The sequence below is a fragment of the Pezoporus wallicus genome, unplaced genomic scaffold (genome assembly GCF_028554395.1).
Source record: "Pezoporus wallicus isolate ANWC-B61680 ecotype Strahan unplaced genomic scaffold, APGP_CSIRO_Pwel_v1 contig_13178, whole genome shotgun sequence".
NCBI lineage: Eukaryota > Metazoa > Chordata > Aves > Psittaciformes > Psittacidae > Pezoporus > Pezoporus wallicus.
In genome coordinates, this window is record NW_026641245.1 from 458,884 (window position 1) to 480,669 (window position 21,786).

The 21,786-nt window shown below is 51.0% G+C and overlaps 2 protein-coding genes across 2 annotated transcripts; both read right to left on the reverse strand.

The window, feature by feature from the left end:
- Nucleotides 1–162: 162 nt before the first annotated feature.
- BLM (BLM RecQ like helicase) lies at nucleotides 163–15,523 on the reverse strand. The gene is made up of 21 exons (XM_057422730.1): nucleotides 15,360–15,523; nucleotides 14,771–15,285; nucleotides 14,219–14,405; nucleotides 13,662–13,783; nucleotides 13,196–13,328; nucleotides 11,499–12,223; nucleotides 10,474–10,650; nucleotides 9,974–10,092; nucleotides 9,405–9,518; nucleotides 8,550–8,648; nucleotides 8,317–8,465; nucleotides 7,360–7,466; nucleotides 6,419–6,579; nucleotides 5,769–5,964; nucleotides 5,170–5,360; nucleotides 4,012–4,159; nucleotides 3,443–3,642; nucleotides 2,482–2,674; nucleotides 1,968–2,090; nucleotides 1,352–1,556; nucleotides 163–453 (listed from the first exon to the last, which is right to left on the reverse strand). The coding sequence occupies exons 1-21, from the start codon at nucleotides 15,452–15,454 to the stop codon at nucleotides 270–272; spliced, it is 4,143 nt and encodes a 1,380-aa protein (XP_057278713.1). The 5' UTR covers nucleotides 15,455–15,523; the 3' UTR covers nucleotides 163–269.
- A 531-nt stretch (nucleotides 15,524–16,054) lies between these two features.
- On the reverse strand, nucleotides 16,055–21,321 carry CTSH (cathepsin H). Its single transcript, XM_057422720.1, has 12 exons — nucleotides 21,237–21,321; nucleotides 21,058–21,089; nucleotides 20,864–20,969; nucleotides 20,705–20,775; nucleotides 20,189–20,293; nucleotides 19,854–19,940; nucleotides 19,127–19,182; nucleotides 18,310–18,391; nucleotides 18,164–18,232; nucleotides 17,655–17,761; nucleotides 17,109–17,234; nucleotides 16,055–16,493 (listed from the first exon to the last, which is right to left on the reverse strand). The coding sequence occupies exons 1-12, from the start codon at nucleotides 21,319–21,321 to the stop codon at nucleotides 16,418–16,420; spliced, it is 1,002 nt and encodes a 333-aa protein (XP_057278703.1). The 3' UTR covers nucleotides 16,055–16,417.
- Nucleotides 21,322–21,786: the final 465 nt, after the last annotated feature.

A 21,786-nucleotide genomic window follows, 5' to 3' on the forward strand; every position in this document is an offset into this window, starting at 1 on the left:
CACGGGTTCGCGTGTGCGGGCCGACACACAGCCCCCAGGGCGCTGCCCGCTGCCCCAGAGCACTGACACCGCAGCGGGTGGGGTTCCAGCAGCCATCAGAACCCTCGTGGTGTACAGGAGAAAGCAAGGTGGAATGAAGTTAGGAGTTTAAAACCATTTATTTAACATGAGGTTTGCACCTGACAAATGTGCAAGTCGGGGAAGGTTTCACAAAGTAAACAACGATTTAACGAACAGTGATTACATCCAGGGCTGCTTTTGCTCAGCAGTTACAGTACCGCATATGAGGGCTGGAGGAAGGGTCTGCTTTTGGGCTTGGGCAGCGCCATGAAGCCCAGCTTTCCAGCAGCTCCCTGCGTGGCGCCGAGGCCCTGCCCCAGTGTGCTGCTGCTGGATGGGGCCGGAGCCTTGGAGCTGGGCGGCCTCTTGGTCCTTCTGTACTTGCTGTAGCCACTGCAGAAGGGAGAGAGCAGGGCCATGCGTCAGGTCTGCTTTACCTGCCCCGTTCCCTCCACCCCTGCTGTACTCATAGCACCATTAGAAAGCTGTTTGGTTAGCTCCTTGCTGTGCAAGGCAGGCTATGAGCACAGCAACCCTTCAGAAGGCAGGACTGATAACCCCAGAGAAGAGCTTACTGCCCCACTTTTCTAATGTCCCCCCCATTTGGAAAGAGGGCAGAATTTGTCCAACTGCTGCTCCTTTTTCATTTGCTCCCTTTCAGCACTGATTAGTCATCATGTTTTGATCGTGAACCTTCAGCACAAGCTGCTGCTACTTGAGTTACCAGACTAATAACTACACTGACTGCTAAAAATAAGGTGATTACTCAAAGGATGATCACCCTGCAGTAGCTCAGTGGTGGATCTGCCCTAGAAGCTCAAGACTAACCAGACTCCTGGATCCAAACGTTATGCTCCTGATGCAGGTGCAATTGTGAAGTACAATCGGAGGGAGAACTGGAATTAACAAGGGACTGGGAACTAAAGTTCAAATATTCCATCAAATCCTTTCAGTTTTAAGCTTTCTCTGTGTTTCCAAGCCCAGAATGCAGTCAGCCTGCTAAGAATGGCTATGGCAGCACACTGAAATTCAGTGCCACTACATAGCTTGTGGCAGGCAAGTGAGAAACAAAGGACAAGTGTTAATATCCTCCTCAGCAGGAGCTTTTTAAACAAAAAAAATATAGAAGAACCAAAGCAGAGGAGTTGGTACCAGGTACCTGGAGAATTCCAATGCTACCCTTAAAGGCCACACTCCCGAAACCACCATAGGGAAAACCAGTACAACTCTGGGATCATCATCCTGATGTTCTGGGCAAACAACAGTTAACCAATGATCACAAGCAACATACCCTCTGTGCTGGAACTGCTGGCCACCACCGTTACTTGTCCTTTTCCTCTTGGAGTCTCTGAAGTTTGGTGGCCTTTTCCTTTTCCTTCTTTGGTTTGTGTTATTGCAGAAATAGCTTGAGGTTGTTCCTTCATCTGCCTCTTCATCACTCCCTTGTGTGCCAGCACTTCCCGGGCCTGTGTCCACACTTTGGCCAGCAGCATCTTCTACAGAGACGAGTTAAAATGAAATCAAGATACTGCCTGGGCCAGTCATGCACTGGCTGCACCAAAACACCTGTCCTTGCTGTTCACAGCCTCCTCTGCCCTGTGTAACGGTGTTTAGATCCCAGTAACTAACAGGTTAGGAGCAGAGCACTAAGCTTGGCTCCCATGTCCCATTCTTAGTCTTTAAGAGAGAGGCTGAATTTAACTAGTGAGAGGATAGCAAAGACCTTTGTAGGTTCTGCAAGTATGCAATTGCTCCCTTTGTGTCATTACTAAACTGTAAGAATGAGTTTAGTTCTAGTAAGAGTTAGTTGGTTGTACTTAAAACCAGGTAACTTTTGAGAGAAACTTCTGATAGAGGAGAAGGGTACTCAGCAGGGAAGCCCACATTAGGTACGAGGCATACTAAACCTGGTGTGGTCCATTCTGAGTACTTCTCCATCACTTTCATTATCTCTGCACCATATTTTTCCAGCTTGTCTTCTGTGACACCATCAATCTGCAGTAAAACCTCTGCATCCGAAGACAAGGATTCTGCAAAGTAACGAGGTACCAATTAGACACGTCAAACACACTCGGTTTTTAAAGAGATCAGGGTAGAGTATTCTGGAGGAAATTAACTCCTCTGAGTGCCACCCTGCAGGTGAATTGCTCCGGGAAGGAAGCCTTCATTCTAGCAGATTTCTAGGTGCTCAGCACAAAAACTGCTCCAAGAGTTTTCTCCCCAGTGCTGCAAGGTTTGCGCTGCAGGACGTTCACCTGGTTCTTCTCCAGCAGTGCTGCTGCAGCTCCAGGAACCTGCTCTGCACCAGCTGCTCCCCAGGGCTCATCCGGCTGCGTTACATACCCCTGAACCTGCTTTCACTAACGTGATGTGGCACACAGCTGCCAGCAGGGGCCCCAGGCACCGAGGAGCTGACATTACCTGCGATTTTCTTCAGCGTCGAAGTACTGAAAATGTTGAAGTAATGCACATCAAAGACCTTCCCAAGCGTTTTGCAGGTGTCTGTGAGCTCACTGAGGCACTTCTTGACCATCTCTTCCCGCTGGGACATCTTTGCCAGGGAGGCCCTTTGCTTTCTGATGGCACTGGCACTTTCTGTTTCATGGAACTCCACCTGCCAAAAGAAGCCAATCGATCACCTCTGCCCGGGGAGTTACTGCAGAGCCATCATTAGGAGACTGACTGATAACACAGGAATACAAAGGGAACATGGTAACAAGGACACCAAAAGTGCTCTTTGAAGAACCAAACACAGCTGTTTACCCACTTTTTAAACTATAAGCTATTCCACTGCTCCCAAGTTGCTTCTGCAAAGGACTAGCAGGGTACACACAGCACAGGCATGAAACCCCGAGAAGCCAGCTCTCAGCTAGCTTTAGACTGAGGTCATTAGGCATAATGCTGAGGGCTCTCCTCCAAGCACAGCACTAATGCAGCGGAGACACTGCCTCAGGCAGGTCTGGGACTGGTTCCATGACCTTCTTCAAGTGCATTTTCCATCACTGCTCACGAGTGACTAGGAAAAAACAGAGCAGAAAATGCAGAGGGCAGCACTGCTCCTTCTCTTCTTAGGTAGCTTTTCTGTGTGGTCAAAGCTCTTGTTTCTTGTCAACTGGAATCAAGATGGATGCGGGGGACAAGAGAAAGATTTAATCCTCTCCAATGCTCTCCAACTCACCTTTTGCCTCACATTACTGTTAGAATGCTGGACTAGAAACCGTGCTTGCTGGATTCTGTGCCCTGCATCTGCTGAAGATCAGTTCTGTACTTCAGCTGGCAGGCAAACCATGTCTGAACTATCCCTATGCAGCTGTGTGCTGCATAAAAACTGTAGCACATTCCTTCAAACAATGCATTAAAGAAACTAAATCCTGTTACTCACCTGTAGTGATCCATCTAGCACAACCTGAGCTTTCTCTCCCAGAACTACATAGGCCACGGCTTGGTCATTAGCTGTGATATACAGGTCTTCATCCAGGACCTTGTCCAGGACCAGTTTCCTAAACAGCCTTTCCACATTATGCCTTGAATAGGCAGCTCCCTTTCCAAATATTCCAGACTGAATCTTCGCACTTGCTGTACCTGTGTGACAAAGACCCCAGGATCAGCCTGCAACTGGGAAGCCTACGTGTGGATGTACGTGTTTACAGATGCACCTGTGGAAGATTCCCAAGGGTATTCCATAGTCTGTGCCCAGAGAAAACCGCATTTAAGCACCAGAAACTCTGAGCACCACCAGAAAACTAACATGATCGCTATAGCAACTGAAATGGGTTAAAGCTTTAGTCTGTTATTTTGGATCATTTACCAGCACGAGATTCCTGGAAAGAATAATTCTGCAAAACAGATCCTCCTTTAACCCACTGCTGGCATTGCACGGCCTCCTGATGCCTCAGCAGGGATCTTGCACCAAGTCTCTTTAGGAGCTGTTTCTGGAAGAGCAGCACTTACCTAGGAAAATATCTACCATCATGTTCAAGGTGTATCTCCCTGAACCCGTGTTTCTCTTCCCATTTACTCGTCCCTTTTGTCCACAATGCTCTCGTACGAATCTTATAATGCTCTTCACTTCATCTGTTACGTTCCTTGATTTGTAATCCTATTCAAATAGACTTGATTAGGAACCACCTTAGGTGGTTCTGACCTAACACAGTCATTCCTGACAACCTGGGCTTCTGTTACTCAGCTTTTTCTAGTCATGAATTCATTTTGTTCCAAGCAGAGAAACAGTCATTTTCTACAGCTACAGTGATACCAGATAGTCACAGGGATTCTGGGTTTGATCACAGTCTGGAAGATGCAGGAATACACACCACCAGATTGTAAATAACCTCTGAGGTGTTAATTCTATAGAGAGAGCTGCAAGGCTGCAGCTGAACACTGGTAATCTAGGTAATTCATTTGACAGCATTCCTGTAATTATTCTATTGCCATGCACCAGACCTTACACTTCCAATACAGATTAAAATGAGAAGGCTGGACTGAAAATACATTATTCTAGTCAACCTTGTTAGAATCACAGCCACATAAGGTGATGCTTCAAACACAGGACTGAAGTCATTTCATCAACTGATCTGGTTTATAGAGCAGTGTTCCTTCCCTGTCTGCTCCCACAGCTCTCTTCATTTCTACTCCTGCTCGTGCCACTAACAAGTATGCTTCAGTGCTTGGCACATAAACCCTACTCTTTGGGCCACCTCGAGCAGTGCACTGGCACTCCTGCTACCCTGGCAGTACAAAGCTGCCCTGAAAACATCAGAGCAGGCAGTTGAGGGATCTCCCCATAGCCATTATAGCATTAGCTCTGCCTCCTGTAAGCACTGCAGCCAAAAAAATCAACACAAGGAACATCCTTGCACCTCACTAGTACTGCTCTGACAGAAATAACATCGTAAGCCCATGGATAGTCTACTATCTGTGTAGTAGATCATCCACTCTGTAATTCTATTCTAGCTTAGACTCTGGAAATAACTTGGAACATCACAAAAATAGAAGGCATCTTCCCGGATTTTCTCCATTTGCCTTCCCAAATGTCATGTAACCAGTTTTTAACACAGCTGAATGCAAAACCAGTTTAACACCACTATAAATAAGAGCTATGATTTTTACCTTCTTCCTACTGCAGTTATCACAGATCACTTCTGGGTGATCTTTACAGAAGGTGGGATTAAAATCAGTTTCCCCAAAGTAGGCCAACAGCTGGATTCTCCGGCAGTCCACCACGTTCTCACAGTAGTGAACCATGCTGTACAGGTTGTTGAAGTGGGTCTGCCTCGTGTGGCTGTTCCCATCTTTCTCCACTGAAATGCAACAAATTCAGTTATATTTGTTCTATCTGCACCCCTTCATTTTTATATATTATGAGACAGACAAAATACAATATTCTTTTTTGCTTAAAAAAGATAAGTTGGACCAGAACTAACCTAGAGCAGATTTCACCTCTAAGGTGTAAAGAATGAAGACGGGAAATAAGACCAGAATGGCGAGAATCAAGAGATGGATATGTATGAAACAAAACAGTCTTGACTAAAATTAAGCACAAGTGACAAGTTTTTCATTACAGGACACCAGTCAGGTAAAGATGCAGAGCCCTCCCCTCTGTGCAATGCTACACATGGCACTTGTAAATGAGGAAATAACCGGGTCTAAAAGGAACCAGTGACTGGCTTCTTCAGCATCGTGTCCATTAGGTTAGAGGCAGAACTCACTCAGGATTAGCCTGCGCAGCCTGGTGACGTCGCTGTAGCTGTAGAAGAGGACACAGTGGGACATCTCCCCGTCCCGCCCGGCTCTGCCGGACTCCTGGTAGTAACCTTCTATGGATTTAGGAAGAGAGGCGTGGATAACGTAGCGCACGTCAGGCTTGTCGATTCCCATCCCAAAGGCAATTGTTGCACATATAACCTAGGAAGGACGTATTTTGTTACACAGTTATGAGGTTGTTCATGCAGCACTCCACACCAAAACCAGACAAAATGGTGCAGAACCCAGAATGCAAGTTCTAACACTCTAAGATGAATACAAAACAGCAAAACCATTTCTCCTTTCAGAGAGCTATTCCAGACAAAGGGAAAACTCCACATTTGAGTCTCAATATATGATTCAGCAGCATGCCTAGAGATGTTTCAGGAGCCTTGTGCTGCTCAGTTCCTCCCTCCTGGAGGATCACACCTCGGTGCAGTGCTGCAGCCTTTGACTTGTAGAACTACCAGCACAAAGACAGCTGATGTGTCCTGGCAGATCCACTCGGATCAGCTTTTTCATACTGCATCCCATCTGGCACTGACGTTACCCAGCTTCCCTTTCATTTCCTAGGCCAAGAGGCACAGAATTGGTCTGAATTCTATTGCTTTTTTACCTGGCATCCCTCTTGGTTAATCCACTTTTTCTGCACGAGATCTCTGTTGGAGTCGGTGAGGCCAGCGTGATAGGCCAGTGCAGCCAGACCCTCCTTCTGCAGAGTGGCCGCTGTGGTGTCACACTCGTGTCGGGAAAGGCAATAAATTATCCCAGAGTCATCTGCAAACATGTAAAACGATGAGTGCTACAGCACGGCTTCACTCCCTTTCACTTGCTTAACAGTCATACCTGGCAAGCAAACACTTCTGTTCCAGTAGGGAGAGGTTGGTAAGCGTAATGCAAGAACTGCTTAATAAAGTAATTCTATCAATATCAGGTGCCTGTGTTAGTTTCTCCTCACCCAATTTCCTGGTTTTTTGAATCAAGAGAAGTTTTTCTGCTTGGTACTGAGCAATTTGAGGATTTAAAACACATCAATCAAGAGCTAGAGCAGTTTAGGCAACGATGCGCTAAGTTACAGCACTAGAGAAGCTGTGAAGGGAGCTGGGTGAAGTCGATCCAGCAGCAGGAGCTGCAGGACTCCAGAAGGACTGTTTTCAGGACTTCCTGGAAAGATTGGAATCTCTAAAGGTATCTTCAAGGGGAACCACAGATAAGCAGACCAGCAGAATTAAGCAGTTAAACAGTGTGACATGAGATGACCTTTCTGTGCTGAAGTCAAGGTGCTAAAAGGTCTGGCAACCTCCAGAAATATTACTCAAGTCATTACTAGAATTCACTTTTCCATCTTAACTTGAACTCTTGTCTTTAGGATGCTCATAAATCCAAATCCCATTAGCACTAATGTCATTCTGCCTCCAACTTGGTTTCCTTGTATATATACAAATTGTTTACAGAAAGGCACACGTTTGGGGGTTTTACAGCATCAGGAAAGCTTTTTCTGCCTTGAAAAGCAGTTCATCAGTTCCCTGCAAGCACACTGTGCTGCTCAGTACTCACGCGGATGATATTTCTTAATCCATTCCAAGCAATCCATTGCCACCTTCTTTGGCTTCTTGGGCAATACATCATATTTCAAGTTATGCCTGTTGAAGCTCATTGTAAACCTAAAACACAATAGTTCATGGGTGCTCATCAGCCCTATGGGTGCAGCAATCCTTTCAACAAGCGAGATACTGACTGGAACATCCCAAATCCAACTTACTGCTACTTGTTCTGCACCATCTGCAAAGAAATTCTGGTTCCACTATGCCCACAGAGATTGGCATTGCCCACAGTTTGGGGCTAAAATTCCTGTTCTTTTCTCATGGCTGTGAAAAACCACAGCTACATGGCACTGTGGAGAGGAGGAAACATCCATAAACCAAGCACACACGTCTCGCCTTCATGTCCCTCTTGAATCATAGAACAGTTAGGGTTGGAAACGAGCTTACGATCATCAAGTGAATAACACTAGCATCCACATTTGACTGACCAGATCTGCAAAACGCAGCATCACCTCCCTCTTCTACACTAAACTCCACAATAAACTCCACAAACCAGAGTGCTTTATTTTCCCATTGTGTACCATGAAAACATCACAATGCCTCCAGGCCCAGTGGAACCTCATTATCTCTGTCACTGCCAATGCTAATTAAAAACCACTTCAGTGCTTGCAGTTTTCCACGAAAACCACCCTAAAATACAGCCTGCACATTTCGTCAGTGACACAGAAAATTTCATGAGGTTACTTTTTATTAAACAACTTCCTTAGTCATGCAAGGAAGAGTTTGGCAAGTTGCTTCCTTCCCACTTTAACACTTTGGGTATAACTCACATTCAATTCCATGCACACACTCCTCGGTACAACGGCTTCAGTCTTTCGGATGGGCCTGCGATGCTTTTCTTGCTCTACTAGGTTTTCTACTCAACATTTCTCTGGCATGAATAGCTTCAGAAAGCTGCTGAGCAACTTACACTTGGGGCTTTAGCATCTCGAGCTGATTCTGGATATCCTTCTGCACTCTGGGGTTGGCAGTGGCAGTGAGGGCCATCATGGGAACAGTGTGAAACTTCTTGCGGAGCATGTTCAGTCTCTTGTAGTCTGGTCGAAAGTCGTGACCCCACTTAAAAACAGAATTCAAGTGTAACCCAGTTGGATGCTGCAGGTGAGCCTTTTGCCCCCTTACAAACCAAGCCAAGGTTCTTACCTGGCTGACACAGTGGGCCTCGTCGATGACAAACCGTGCTAGGAGCTTCCTGTTGTAGAGGTTCTCCAGGGCTGACATCAGCCGGTTGCTTGCACAGACCTAGGTCCACATCCACCAGTGGTATTAGAGAGCAAACACAGGGAGCAAAGTGTCCCCCCACCTGACTACGAACAACAGAAACAACTGCTCTGTGCACCAAAGTTAATCCTGACTCCAGAGGTGAAGCCTGAAGGCATAAGGAAGATAGAATGAGCTTCATTTTAATTAGCAGTGATGCAGCTGGTGTGAGATTATGCAAGGTTCTGGGACCATCTACCCAGAGGTCCTACAATCCGAGTAAATTTAAATGGCTTATGTCACGAAACATAGGGAAAGACAATACTGAGCAAAGAAATGCAATCAGCACACTGAACAGTCCCCTCATACAAAGCTCTTGTGGGATAACATGGTTTTAAACACAGCATATAATTGAGTACAAGGCAACCTTTTGACAACCACACATTACCTTGGCAGTTACATATATTTTCCTTGTACTATTCTACTCATAGTAGTTTAGATTCTAACAGCTACTTGACAGCTGCTAGCCACTGCTGTGCAGCAGGATGCACCGAAACGGACGGCATGGAGGGTTGTTTTAAGAATTTAGCTTTTATGGACATACTCAGTTCTCATTCTTGGTTTATCGCTGATTGAGATGAGTTACATCTGTACAGCCTCTTACTGAGCTACCTAACAATGTGGAACAGTTTTTCCCCCCAGAAGCACACTCTAAGGTCAGTGCTTCCGCTTGAATGCTTCACAGCAACCCCTCCTCTTGCTGCCTCCATGATCCTACAGCTCTCACCGAATACAAACCTTCTCAGGGGTGACATACAGGAGCTTTATCACAGGATCTTTTTTGGACAATTGCATGTATATTTGTGAGGCATCAGCATCTGTTCTGTCACCAGTCAGGTATGTTGCAGCAATCTAGATTGAAAAATGATATCAAGTTTGAATAGGTGCAAAAGAACTTCCAAAACCATTCCTACATCTAGTTATAAACCTCTGCAGTTTTGTCCTAAAGCGTATGATCTACCTTTGGTTCCCTGGTCTCTCAACCTCAGTAATACCCTAAGGATGAAAAAGACACTTCACCAAGACAAAATACAACTAAATACAACACTCAAGAACCTAAAAAATTGGGCATCTACACTTCAAAACTAAGCTTCAATAACAAATACACATGAGCATCAGTAAATTTAGCAGTTAGACTGCCAAGATATTCTAGTTCATCTAATTTAGATCTTGCCAGACAACCTAGTGTGCCTTTTACAGTTCCCATCTAACCAATTTTTGCAGTTCATATTTGAAATAATAAGATTTGATGTAAAAATTCAATGCACTTACGTGCTCTTTAACTAAATAAAACTGTTTGAACTTACATCTAAAGTCTTCAGTTTCTGAACCTGGTCTATTATCAGCGACCTCAGCGGAGAGATAACAATAGTGACTCCAGCAGAGACACACGCTGGTAACTGGTAGCACAAGCTTTTACCACCACCTGTGAGGATTAAACAGAGCACAACGTGTGCTAGATATCCAGAGGAAAGGGAGGGAGTGCGGGGAAGAGGAGGAATTGAGGAGACCTATTTCTTATTTCCCATTTTACAGCACTTTCAGAAACAATAAACTTTTACCAATGGGGTACCAGTAGGGTAAGGAAGAACTACCATGTGAAATACTCTGGAAGGCAGAAATTCAATCACCTCATTCAAAACACCACAGCACACAGTGTTCCGAAATCCTGCCACCCCAGAAGTCCAGCAGCACAATGTATCACCACAAAGGCACAGAGAAAGGTTTGTCACAGGCCTTGCAAAAGGAGCTTCGGGTCCCTATTTCCCAAGCGTGTGCACGCTGTGTGATGTCTGGAGATACGTACCAGTGGGCATTAAGATGAAACAGTCTTCACCCAGAAGAGCAGCGTTGATGGCCTCCAGCTGGTTGGTCCTGAAGCAGTGCAGCCCAAACTTCTTGTGAAATATAGTCATCATTTCTTCAGAATGGGAAAATTTCAGACCCCTGAACCGCTCCAGTGCGGGGTTAACAACTGCTGGAGCTACAGACCAAGAAAATGTTCTTACAGTAAGTCACAGTATCAGGTTGTGTCCCTCTTGTAACATAGAACTGCTCCACCAGGAGGGGATGAGGCGCTGGCACAGGGTGCCCAGAGAGGCTGTGGCTGCCCCATCCCTGGCAGTGCTCAAGGCCAGGTTGGACACAGGGGCTTGGAGCAAGCTGCTCCAGTGGAAGGTGTCCCTGCCCGTGGCAGGGGCTGGAGCTGGGTGAGCTTTAAGGTCCCTTCCAACACAAACCATCCTTTGATAACAGATGACTTTGCCACCACTTCCACCCTTGAAACCTTTTAAACTCAAATCATGACTTCTAAGAAATGGCTACCCAAGGGTGGGTGCCAGCTGGATAAGTGACAGAGAAGCTGGTAAAATGGGTTAATGTTTTCAACTCCCTTTTACCAACCCACCCCTGCGGTAACCACAAGTAACACTGACCCACCCCTGTCCCCCAGGGGGATCAGGCTGCCTTCAGCAAGTGCCCATTTCTGAACATTTTGCATAAGCAGCTAAAGCTGTTGTACAGTGCAGTTTGAATGAACAACTGCAGGATCGTTCCTTAATCAGAACACAGGAACATGCTAGTTTCCAGTTTCAGCAGCTTCACCTTCCCAGCAGCCTGCAACCTGCATGGCCAATGGGTATTCAGGAAGTTTGGCATCACTTGGAAGCAAAAACCTCACAGAGAAGATGACTTTGCAAAAAGAAACCAAGAGAAATGTCCACAGAAACAAAAGGCATCGATGTAACCTACAGGCAGTTACTTGGCCTTAGTAAATCAAGCGCATCCAGATCCAAAAAGGGAAAGAAAGTCACCCCAACACACATAACCTACCTGAACAGTTCTTTGTTGTCATCAAGGAGCTTGACTTGGAAGCAGCAGGATTTGGTACAGCAGCAGATCCCTTGGCCTTGGACATTACCTTTGAGAGCAGCGATTTGGCTGGTGGCCCTTCCCTGATGGGCTGGTACAAGGGTGTGGACTGCCCCTCTGGTGCCGAAACATCCACCACGTCCTCCCAGTCCTCATCAAAATCATCAATAACAAAGGGGTCCAGGTCAAAGTCAGCACCATTTATACCTGAAGTGTCTTCTGCAGGAATGCCAATGGGAGCCTTGCTCTGTCCTTTTGGAGCTGTGCTTGCAAGAGGCCTCTGCAGCAGAGGGTGGATTTCACTGTTCCTCGCCCCGCTGAGGGTCACCTCAGGGTGGAGGCTGAGGGAAGCTCTCCCTGCACCATTCACCTTGGAGGAAGACAGCGCCGTGGTGCCCGGGGAGGTGATCTCCTCACCGCTTTGCTTTGAAGCACAAGAGGTATCCAAGGTTTGATTTTGGGGGGTAGAAAACTTGCTTGAATGAGCAGAACCCAGCACCAGGGAAGGGGGGTTTGTGGCTCTGGGAGAGTTCCTGTCAGAACTGAAGCTCCAGCTGGGGCCAGGACATGGTGCAGCACCAGGACATGTAGGGGAGCCCCGCTCCACAGGCGCCTGCCAGGCTCTGGGAAAGCTGCTGTTGAAGCTACTTTTGCTCAAAGCAACAGAACTAGCGAGCAGTTTTCTCCTGGGAGAGATGTCAAGGGAAGGAAGAAGAGAGAAAAGGAGATATTTAGTTCACAAGCGATGACTTACCAAGTTCTACAACATACATTAATCAGTTTTGTCTCTCTCCTATTCAAAATATTACCATATGATGGTTACTTTGGATTCTGTGTCTCTGTATTTTAAAAACATTTCAAGTAAATTCAGAGAAGAGAAAATCCCACCAGAGCTGAGGTAAGCAAACTAATTACAAGATTACTACATCTCCTCTGCAGGTGTAAAAGGAAAGAAATCCTCAAAGGAATGGGGCTGACCAGGCAGGATAGAGCACTGAAAACCACAATCCTTTGAGGCACAAACCTGAAGTTAATAAAGCAAAAATATGCTTGAACCAGACTATGGATTTCTATACTTTCTAACAACTGTGTTTGACTGTGGTAATAAAGGGAAATAGAATAAACTAGTTCTACTGAGAGTGCTCAGAAAAAGCACATAGCTGCAGTCCAGTAAAAACCACAATCTCTGTATTTTATCTATGTGTTGTGTCATCAGATACTGCAGAAGTAAAGCAGCAGACGCAGTATCAATAACCAGGTTGAAAGGTGACAAGCACGTGGATATTAGGAGGAGTCAATCACTGTAGCCAGTGACGGCGAGTCTCAGAGAGAGGATATTACATTAATGTATCTGGTTATGAGGGCGCTGAGCGGGTTCTGTCATCTCACCCTGCTGCTCTGGAAGCAGGGGTGCAGGTCACCTCCAGAGAAGGGGTACAGCACACCCCCTGCTCAGACTGGACATGGAAGCAGCTCCTCTCTTCCAGCAGAACGTGGGCACTGACAACACTTCCAGCAGGCTGGGGTATGTTTTCCCCTTCATTCGCTCAGTGATTTTAAGCCTTTCAGAGCTCCTCCTGCCCTGTGGCCAGTGCGCTGGGGACACCTGCAGGCAGGCACCGCTCAGCACCCAGCAGCCCAAGCTCACGGGAGCCTACCTGAGGTCTCGCTGCTGGAGAAGGTCTTTAGCACACGACAGAGACTTGAGCTCATGGAGTGGAATGGTCTCTACCAGCTTACAGATCTCCTCCATGACACCGTAGAGCTGCTGTTCCAGAGGCAAGCCTTCATCTGCTGGATAGAGGGATTTTAGCAGACAGTAATACTCCAATATGTAACAAGGTGATGCACTCTCCCGAAAGACAGTAAATTGCAATAAACGAGTCTAAGCAATTCCAAATATTTTTTAGAGTCCATTTGCATACAGAAACTGTTTCTGTGTGCATGAACCCACCTCATCTACACATTTTTGCCTCTGCATTATCCGTCTATATTCGTTTTCCAACCTTGCCACAGTTCTTTCAAACTTACTTCCAGAAGAAATGACACAGCACAGAGAGGAGCACAGTCACTTACAAACCACCCCCAAAATCTAGGACACAGAATTCCAAAGGTTTCACATACCTGCACCCTCCACTCCAGGGTCCCTCCCAGCAACAGGCTGCGTTGTGGCAGCAGTCCCAGGCTTGGCTGCAATGCTGCCCGCTGTGGATCTTCCATCAGTGGGAGACTCTTTGCAAACGCTACTAAGATCAAAAGGAGAAGTCACTAAAACACAGGTATCTGTTATCAAGGCATTGCCATGAGAGAAGTTGACCGTTTAGAACAACAGCACTGAAGACCAAGTGAAAAGACCAAGACCTTTCTGAAGCCCCAGTTAACCCCTAGTTAAAACCCAAGCACCTGAGCAGTGTCACCCATGTGTGTGCCAGGGTGACCACTCACTTCAGTAATGGTTTTCCACTCCCACTATGAAAGGAAAAACAACTCTGCTTTTCCTGAAACAAAACCACCTTAAACATCAGCTGTAAAGAGAAGTATTTCATAAGCCATTCACAGACACTGTGGGAACAGACTCAAGCAGCTCAGCCAGTGACTCTTCCACAAGCACTACTTTCATACCCTTTTCGGTGCTTTTAAAACCACCCCACAGACACCTTTACCCATGAGCTGTGTTTCACCTGAAGCTCTTCACAGAAGGGGAGAAGCTCAGCAGTTCTTCCTCAGGGGAGGGGGGAATCACGTCCAGGTCATCGTCCTCCCCGAGCTCAGCACCCGTGAGCGCCGTGAGCTCGGCCTCATCCAGCTCGGGGGAGCTGGTCTCATCACGGCTTGGCTTCTGGCTGCCTTCACTTGTACCAGCAGGAGCTGAAAGTGCAGTAATATTGCTGTGTAACCCAGTACACTCGTTCTGGCATGAACAAAAACACAGCTGAACAGTGAAAGAATAACAGCCAAGTATAAGGCGATTTTATCTTGCTTGTATGAATTTTAAAAGTGCTTTTCTCTCTGTAGCGAGCCTCTAATCTGGAGATGATCACTGCTCGCTTCTGGAACGCCATATGGGAGGTCTTAAAGCCGGCCACTGCAGCCCGCAGCCCTGCCCGCACAGCCTGCGCTCACCCAAGGGCCGCTGCGGGCCACGAGCGGGCAGCTCCCCGCTGAGGGCCCAAGCCCCTGCCCGCAGACACGAACGCGTTATCCCCTGGGGGTGCATGAAAAGGAGGCGTTACCTGGGGGAGCCTCCTGCCCGCCCGCCTCCAGAGCGGCCTCCACAGCCGCATCCTCCCACAGGCCCTCGCTGCCGCAGGGCCCCGCGTCCTCCACGCAGATGAGCGACTGCGGGGACGAGGGCTCCGGCTCAGCCCCCGGGGACGCCCGAGGCCCCGCGTCCTCCGCCGGGCAGGGGGCTCTCCCCGGGGGGGCCTCGCCTGCCCCCCGCTGCCCCCCGGGGGCCAGCGGCGGCCCCCGGCAGTGCCTCTTCTCGACCGCGGACAAATCGAAGTCGTCGATGTCGTCCCACTCGTCCTCGATGGTGATGACGGGGCCGCCCGCGGGCACGCCCCGGGCCGGCTCCCGCTCCCTGCCGTGGGCCGCCGGGAGGACACCCGGGATGGGGGCGGTCCTGCCGGCCGGCGCGAGCGCGGGCAGCGAGGTGTTCACGTCCTTGTCCCGCAGCGCGGCGGGGAGCGCCCGCGGGGCCCGGGCCGGGCCGCCCGCCGGGGAGATCTTCCTGAAGGTGAAGCCCCTGCGGAGAGAGCAGCGCGGTGAGCGCGGCCCGGCCCCGCCACGGCGGCCCCGCCGTCCCCCCGCGGTACTCACGCGGGCCGGGGCCGCGGCGGAGCCGCGCTGAGGGCGCCGCGGGCCGAGTGGCGCCGCAGCTGCTCCCGAAGGTTGTTGTGCGGCGGGGCCGCCATGGCGGGCGCGGGGCCGCCCTGCCGCTGGGGGGCGCCCTGTGCGCCGCGGGGCAGCCCCGTCAGCGTTCGCACTCCGCGCCAAAACGCGGCCTGCACGCCGCCATTGGGTAGGCGCGCCGGAGCGGAAGTGACGCACAGCGCTTCCGTTTCCACGGCAAAGGAGCGCTTCCGCCCTCGTTGCGCGGCGGCGGCGGCGGGCGCGGAGCCGGGCGCGTTAAAGCCGTTTGCAAACGCCGCTTGCGGCCCGCAGGGTTGAGCGCTCCCGCACCCCCAGCGCTCGCAGGAGCCGCGTCGGGAGGCGCCGCGCCGGTCCCTGCCCCCCGCACCCGCGGAGAGCGCGCCCCGCACCCGCGGAGGGCAGGGTTAGCGTGAGGTAACAACAGCAGTGCGCTGCTGACGGGGGCTCCTTCCCCGGCGCTTATAAACCAGTAGCGATAAGCTGCTTGCTTTTTCCCCTGATTGAGAAGAAAATCATGCGCGTGTTAGCATTAAAATACCCGGCTTTTAATAAAAAAAATACTAGAAAGATTTACTGAACAGATAAAATGTACAAATCACAGCTCTGCTCCCTCTGCAGGAAGGAGAAATCACTTTCAAATTAAAAGCTGTCCACGGGTTACACCTGGTGCTGGGGAAGCGGCACCTGCAGGAAGGGGGAGCGCTGCTGGGCTCTAGTTAATGGTACACAAGGTAACGAGGAAGCATTCCCGCTGTCGCAGAGCCCCCGGTGCCACCAGCACAGTGCAGCCAGGGGGAGAGGCTGGTGTGGAACTCAGGAGCAGCTTGAGTTTGGCTGGGGAGGGGAGGCTCCCGCTGCTGGGAGCTGTGTGCAAGCAGAGGAGGGTGCCCGTGGTAACAACGGGTGCTTCATTGTGCTCTCAGGGTCCTGATTGCAGTGCTCAAAGTCAGAGCCAAGCACTCATTCCTTTTCCTGTGCCCTCTTCTCCAGCCTGTGCTCTCCTCTTACACCTGAGGGACTGGGTAAGATGCACAAGCAGCGAGGCCACACATATTCTTGCCACGTTCAATGAGGAAGTACCTAAAAAGAGAAGGAACCGTTTGTGAGTGTTCCCTCCTCTGGCAGTCAGTAAACAGGCGGTGTAATGCAACTACTGCTCTCAATGTCCAAGCTCATTTCTCATGCCAGAACAAGGAGGATTGAAATACCTGTGACAGAGCTGTTCCTATTGGTAGTTAACCAAGTGTTGCTATCCCCTGTGTCCCTTGTAGCACAAGCCAGCAGAGTTAGCACCTGACTAAAACATTTCACTTGCAGCTGGAAATACCTGTGGAGCCGAGCAGAAACTCGCTCCCAGCACAACCTGTTTGTAAAGCACGGATGGGACATGGTGTTTGGCTGTCACCAGGCAAACCAGTGGCACTACAACTCTGGTACAGCCGAACCTCTGGGGACAACAGTGGGTACATCAATCTGAGGGTCTGCTCCAACCAGCCCCCCCCCCCTCCCAGGACTGACTGTAGAGCTCTATCCCCTTTGCTCCTGAGGCTGGGATGATTCCCTTGGTCCTCCCAGAGAATAAGCTGCGAAATTTCAGCTCGAGAGCCTAAGGGGCAACCCCGGGCTGATGCAGGCAGGTGAAATCTCACACTCTGGTCCTTTCACCAGGTACAGGCTGCGGTGGGAGCTCCTTACCCCTCCATGCCCCACAGCGGGCCCCAGGAGTTCTTCACAATCCAGTAAGGGGTCCCGTTTTCTTCTCCATACCCCACAGCGAGGACGGCGTGGTTCACCTTGTCCGGGGTGTGCTCACACCGTGGGCTGCAGGGAACGGGACAGGAACAGTCACCTCGTGTCTCAGACGCACTTGTACCTCTGCTCTTTTTACCAGAGATCTGCTGCAGTGCCTGGGCTGAGCCTGCACCAGCCACAGCTCGGTTACACAGACACTGCCCTGGCCCAGGCTGATCAAGCCCTGTGGCAGGTCCCAGCTCTTTGCCTTCCTGACCTTCAGTGCAAACACAGCCCGGCCTTCAGGCTGGACTGGTTCCTAGCAGTAACCTGGCTGCAGGCACCACTCCCTCATCCCCCGGAAAAGCAGTGTATCAGGGCTCAATTTACTTCTGCTTTCTGTTTTCTTTTAAACAGCTCAGTGTCCCTGCAGCTGATGCTGCAAAGCAGGAGAAACGGGGATGTGAAGAGATTCCAGGCCTACACCTTCCCCGGTGCATAAACACTCACTTGGAGTAGACTCCTTTCCTGTAGTGCATGAAGTTACTCGTCACCTCAAAGGCAAAGCTCACCGGGTTGTGCTTCCCCACAGCTTCCACCATGCCATCCTCGTCATACTGAGAGAAGAGGATCCCAGAGTTACTGATCTCCCAGTCACACTGGGACCAGCCAGGACCGCCAGACCAGGGGTCAGAGCCCAGCAGGGAAGGCTAACCCTGTCCTTCTGCTTGCATTGAGAGACAAGAACCAAGACTTCCATAGACCCTGCAGGCACACTGCTGTGGAAACTGGACAGAGCCCCATTGCCTGTATTTTGGCTCCACCACTTGGTCAGTGCCACCCTCAGAAAGGGGAGCTGGGGGGTAGCAGTGTGCACACCAGCAGCACACTCCTCTCCCAGGAGCACACAGCATGCAGCTCACACTGCAGGGCCCAGCATGTCCCATGGCACCCAAGCACCTTCCAGGTCACGCTTGGCACAGCCCTGCAGGTTTGGAAACCAGCCCTCAGGGCCTTACCTGTGTGATATTGATGACATCCTTCACAAATGCAATGGCCTTCTCTGGCTGGAACTTGCAGGTGCCATTCTGTGCAGACAGAAAGGAACAGGAGTTAGGGCCAGCTCTGCCGCAGCAGGAATGCGTCTGAGCTGCACTAGGAATACCTCAGCCCGATACGGGTATGTGTCCTCCCCCATGAGCCCCTTGTTGTACAGAATGTACTCGAAGGCTTGGCTTGGCAGGCCCCTACAAGACAGCACAGTCAGAACACAGGTTAACTCGGATGGTAACAACAAGCAGAGCCATCCATATCCTCCCACAGTCCCACAGACCAGGGGGAGAGGCTCCCTACCCCAGCCACCTTTGGGAGTGCATCCCAAAGGGGGTCTTTTCTTCCACAGGGGGAAGAAAAGGAGTGTGCTCAGGATGTGCTAACAGAGAAAGGACTAAGGAGGAGTCATAAGAAAACTAAAAAGCATGGAGTAGCTGTGCTCAGCTCTGAGCATTCCTCAGGGAGCACTCATCGTACAGAAAACAGCTGTATTTTCTGCCTTCTCTAGCAATCCAGGAGGAGTTCATCAGAGGGGAAGCAGAGGTTTCTGTGAGTTCTTTAAAGCACCATGAGATGTGTGTGACCCACAAGGAGCAGCACACCAACCTCCCCCTCGCTCTCCCCGAGCACACTGAAGCCTGGCTACAGAGCACCCATGACTGGAATCAGAAACCACTGCAACCAAACAAGTATCCAAAGAAAAACTAACAAACAAGTAACAACAGAGGCTGGGAAATGCTGGAGCTTTAGTGACACTTTCCAGCCTCTAGGGAGGGTGAAATTAAAATGAGCAAAGCAAACACAGACACATCTCGGCCAAAGGGAAACAAAGACCTCATTCCAAGACTTAGACACTAGGCCTTGAAGGCTGTCAATCGTGGAAAATGACACACTCTCATTTCTGTGCTTTATTACTTCATATTACTTACCCGCTGCAGCCGTGGTTGTTGAAAGCCTGGGCACAGTCAACTAGCTGCTGTTCTGCCTATGGGAAAGGTTTGGGGTCAGTACATATCCAACCCCTGCAGCCAGAATACGTGAGATAAAATGCAGGCAATCAAAGAGCAGGGGTTTTACCAACAGAATCACTCCACATTCCGAGGAGGGGACAAGGAAAGCACGGAGCCAGCAGCTTGGGATGCTCCTGCTGCAGGAGGCATTCCCCCTCAGGCCTGCTGGGTCACTAGGCCACTGTCCCACCCAGGGGAGGGGAGGCTGAGATCTCTTCCAAAGGTCAAGTTTGTTTTTAACACTTAGAGCCAACCCTTGGCTGTTCAGTAAGTCACAGCAGTGACTACTGCCCTTCCAGTTCTTCAAGAATATAAATCCTCTGGGAGTTTAAAAATAAACAGTCTCACAAAGCACTGCTTACAGCTGGGAGCTCCTGCCTGCCTGCAATGTTGTCCTGCTTCAAAAAGGGCTCTGCCCAAGCCCGGGGCAGTGGGACACACGGACACCAAGAGGGGATGGCAACAGGCACATCCTTGGGCACAGAAAGCACCCAGCCAGTTTAGCTCAGCGTGAGGAGCACTGTAATGGGTCTGCAGGGCTGGGTGTCCAGCTCAGAACAAGGCACCAGTGGCTGTCCCAGCCCGTCCTGGCAGATAACCAGAGGCAGGACTTGCTGTCAGGGCACAGGAAAGGAAAACCTCTTACCAGAGAGAGGAGCTTTCCTGTTGCAATAGCAATAGCAGACTCCAAACAGCCCGTGGTAGAAAACGTCCAGCAGCTCCCACAGGGGCCCTGTGTTGGAAATCAGAAAGGGAATGCTCCATAAGATGTCCCAGGGTCACCAGCCTCCCCAAAACACTGCGGGGGAAGGACACACCAGGGCTTTGCCTTCTGCTCAGCCTTACCCCAGCCACAGAGGGCCTCCGGGGAGCCCACTGCCCCGCAGACACACCCCCCATCCCTGCACCGTGCCCTGCCACAGCTGTTAGCCCCTCTCCCGGTCCACGCTTAGTGCATCGCCCATGGCACACGCTCCCCACCTGGTTCTTCACGGGTGTCACAAAATTTCCCTTCTTCCTCCAGTCGATGGAGTCAGGAGCCGGCCCGGAGCTGCGCAGGAAGCTGCCCTTCGTGGCTGAGCAGTTCTGCAAGCGAGGCAGGAAGGCTGCCCTGACTGCTGCAGCGAGCAGCGACTGCCGCGCTGCATCCACAGCCCCGGCCCACCGCACACCAGCCGCTGCAGCCGGGGAAACCCGGGCCAGCCCTGCAGGCGCAGCGCCGGGCTGCACCCAGCAGCGGTGCCAGAGCTGCTCCGGGAGCAGGAACTCCCCAAACAGCCGGGATCAGGCCCGTAGAAACACAGCTCAGCCCCGAAAACTGAAAGCAGAAGTGACAGTCCACAGCTGAGAGCAGCGGGGGAAGGGACGGGGCTCACCTCGCTCTCACCGGCACCGACTTGGCAAAGCGGACGTCGGGCGGGGCGGCAATGGGTGCGGGTCTGCGCAGAGCCCCCGCAGGCCGGGTCTGCCTCGCCCCGCAGCACACTGCTCGCTTACCTGCGGCTCCCTCCACAGGAAGAGCTTTTTGAACTCCGCGAAGGTCAGATCCGAGAACTGGTTCAGGCCCACTGCAAGAGGAGGACACGGGAGGGTTCGGCTCGGGGAGGCCCGGGGCTGAAGGCGAGCGCGGGCCGGGGCTGGGGGCGCGGCTCCTACTCTGGTAGCTGTGGTTGCCGGCGTTGTGCTCGTCCATCTGCCGCTTGTTGCCCAGGAAGGTGCGCAGCCGGCGCGGGTACTCGCCGGGGTGGTACCGCCGGTTGTGCTGCGGGCAGAGCGCGTCAGCCGCGCCCCGACATCACCAGGGCTGCCCCGCGCTCCGAGCCCCGGCCCCGGCACCCCCGGGGCTTTACCTGCAGCATCCAGGCCTTGAACTGCAGCTCCTCTGCGGGAGAGAGCGGGGAGGCGTCAGCGGCTTCCCCGCCTCGGAGAGCGCCCGGGCCAAGGCCAGACCAGACCGAGCCGAGCCGGGCCACCCCTTCCCTTCCCTTCCCTTCCCTTCCCTTCCCTTCCCCTCCCGGTGCCCTTCTACCTTCGGCGGAGGGCGCCCATGCGGCGGCGGGCGCCAGGAGCGCGGCCACAGGCAGCGGCAGCAGCAGCAGCACGGCCCAGCTCATGGCCGACCCCAGCCGCACCGAGCCGAACCCAACCGAACCGCCCCGAACCGGGCCGGGCCGAGCCGAGCCGAACAGAGCCGAACCAGCCCGAGCTCTGCCGGAGGGGCGGGCAGGGGGCGGGGTTGGGCGGGGCGTGCGTGCGGGATGAAGAACGCGAGCAGGCGCGGTTCACCCTGAGATAGAATAGATTTATTAGCAAGAGGTAATCAGGAAACATATATTTTTACAAAAAAATGGAAATATCTTTTTTTTTTCTTTTTTATCTTTTCCAAACAAGCTGTAAGTTGAAATAGTTTTAGGGCTTGAAAGAGAATTCTCATACCACGAGGTATTGCTTACAGCAAAAGTGTTGTGGTTGTCGGAGTGGAGCATGCCTGCCACTGTAGAGTTAAACTGTGTTTATATACTGTACAATGTAAAAAATACATGGTAATATTCACAGAATAAGCACTACATTACTATATT

What these genes read in the sequence shown, in the direction of transcription:
- BLM (XM_057422730.1), bottom strand. Translation starts at nt 15,454, where the DNA reads ATGGCGGCCCCGCCGCACAACAACCTTCGGGAGCAGCTGCGGCGCCAC. An exon ending in CCTTCTGTGAAGAGCTTCAG is followed by an intron (nt 13,784 to 14,218) that starts GTGAAACACAGC and finishes TTTTGATCTTAG; the next exon opens with TAGCGTTTGCAAAGAGTCTC. An exon ending in GCTGCGCAGGCTAATCCTGA is followed by an intron (nt 5,361 to 5,768) that starts GTGAGTTCTGCC and finishes GTTGCATTTCAG; the next exon opens with TGGAGAAAGATGGGAACAGC.
- CTSH (XM_057422720.1), bottom strand. Translation starts at nt 21,321, where the DNA reads ATGAGCTGGGCCGTGCTGCTGCTGCTGCCGCTGCCTGTGGCCGCGCTC. An exon ending in TCCTGTGGAGGGAGCCGCAG is followed by an intron (nt 20,294 to 20,704) that starts GTAAGCGAGCAG and finishes CCTCGCTTGCAG; the next exon opens with AACTGCTCAGCCACGAAGGG. An exon ending in AACAACCACGGCTGCAGCGG is followed by an intron (nt 18,392 to 19,126) that starts GTAAGTAATATG and finishes GCTGTCTTGTAG; the next exon opens with GGGCCTGCCAAGCCAAGCCT.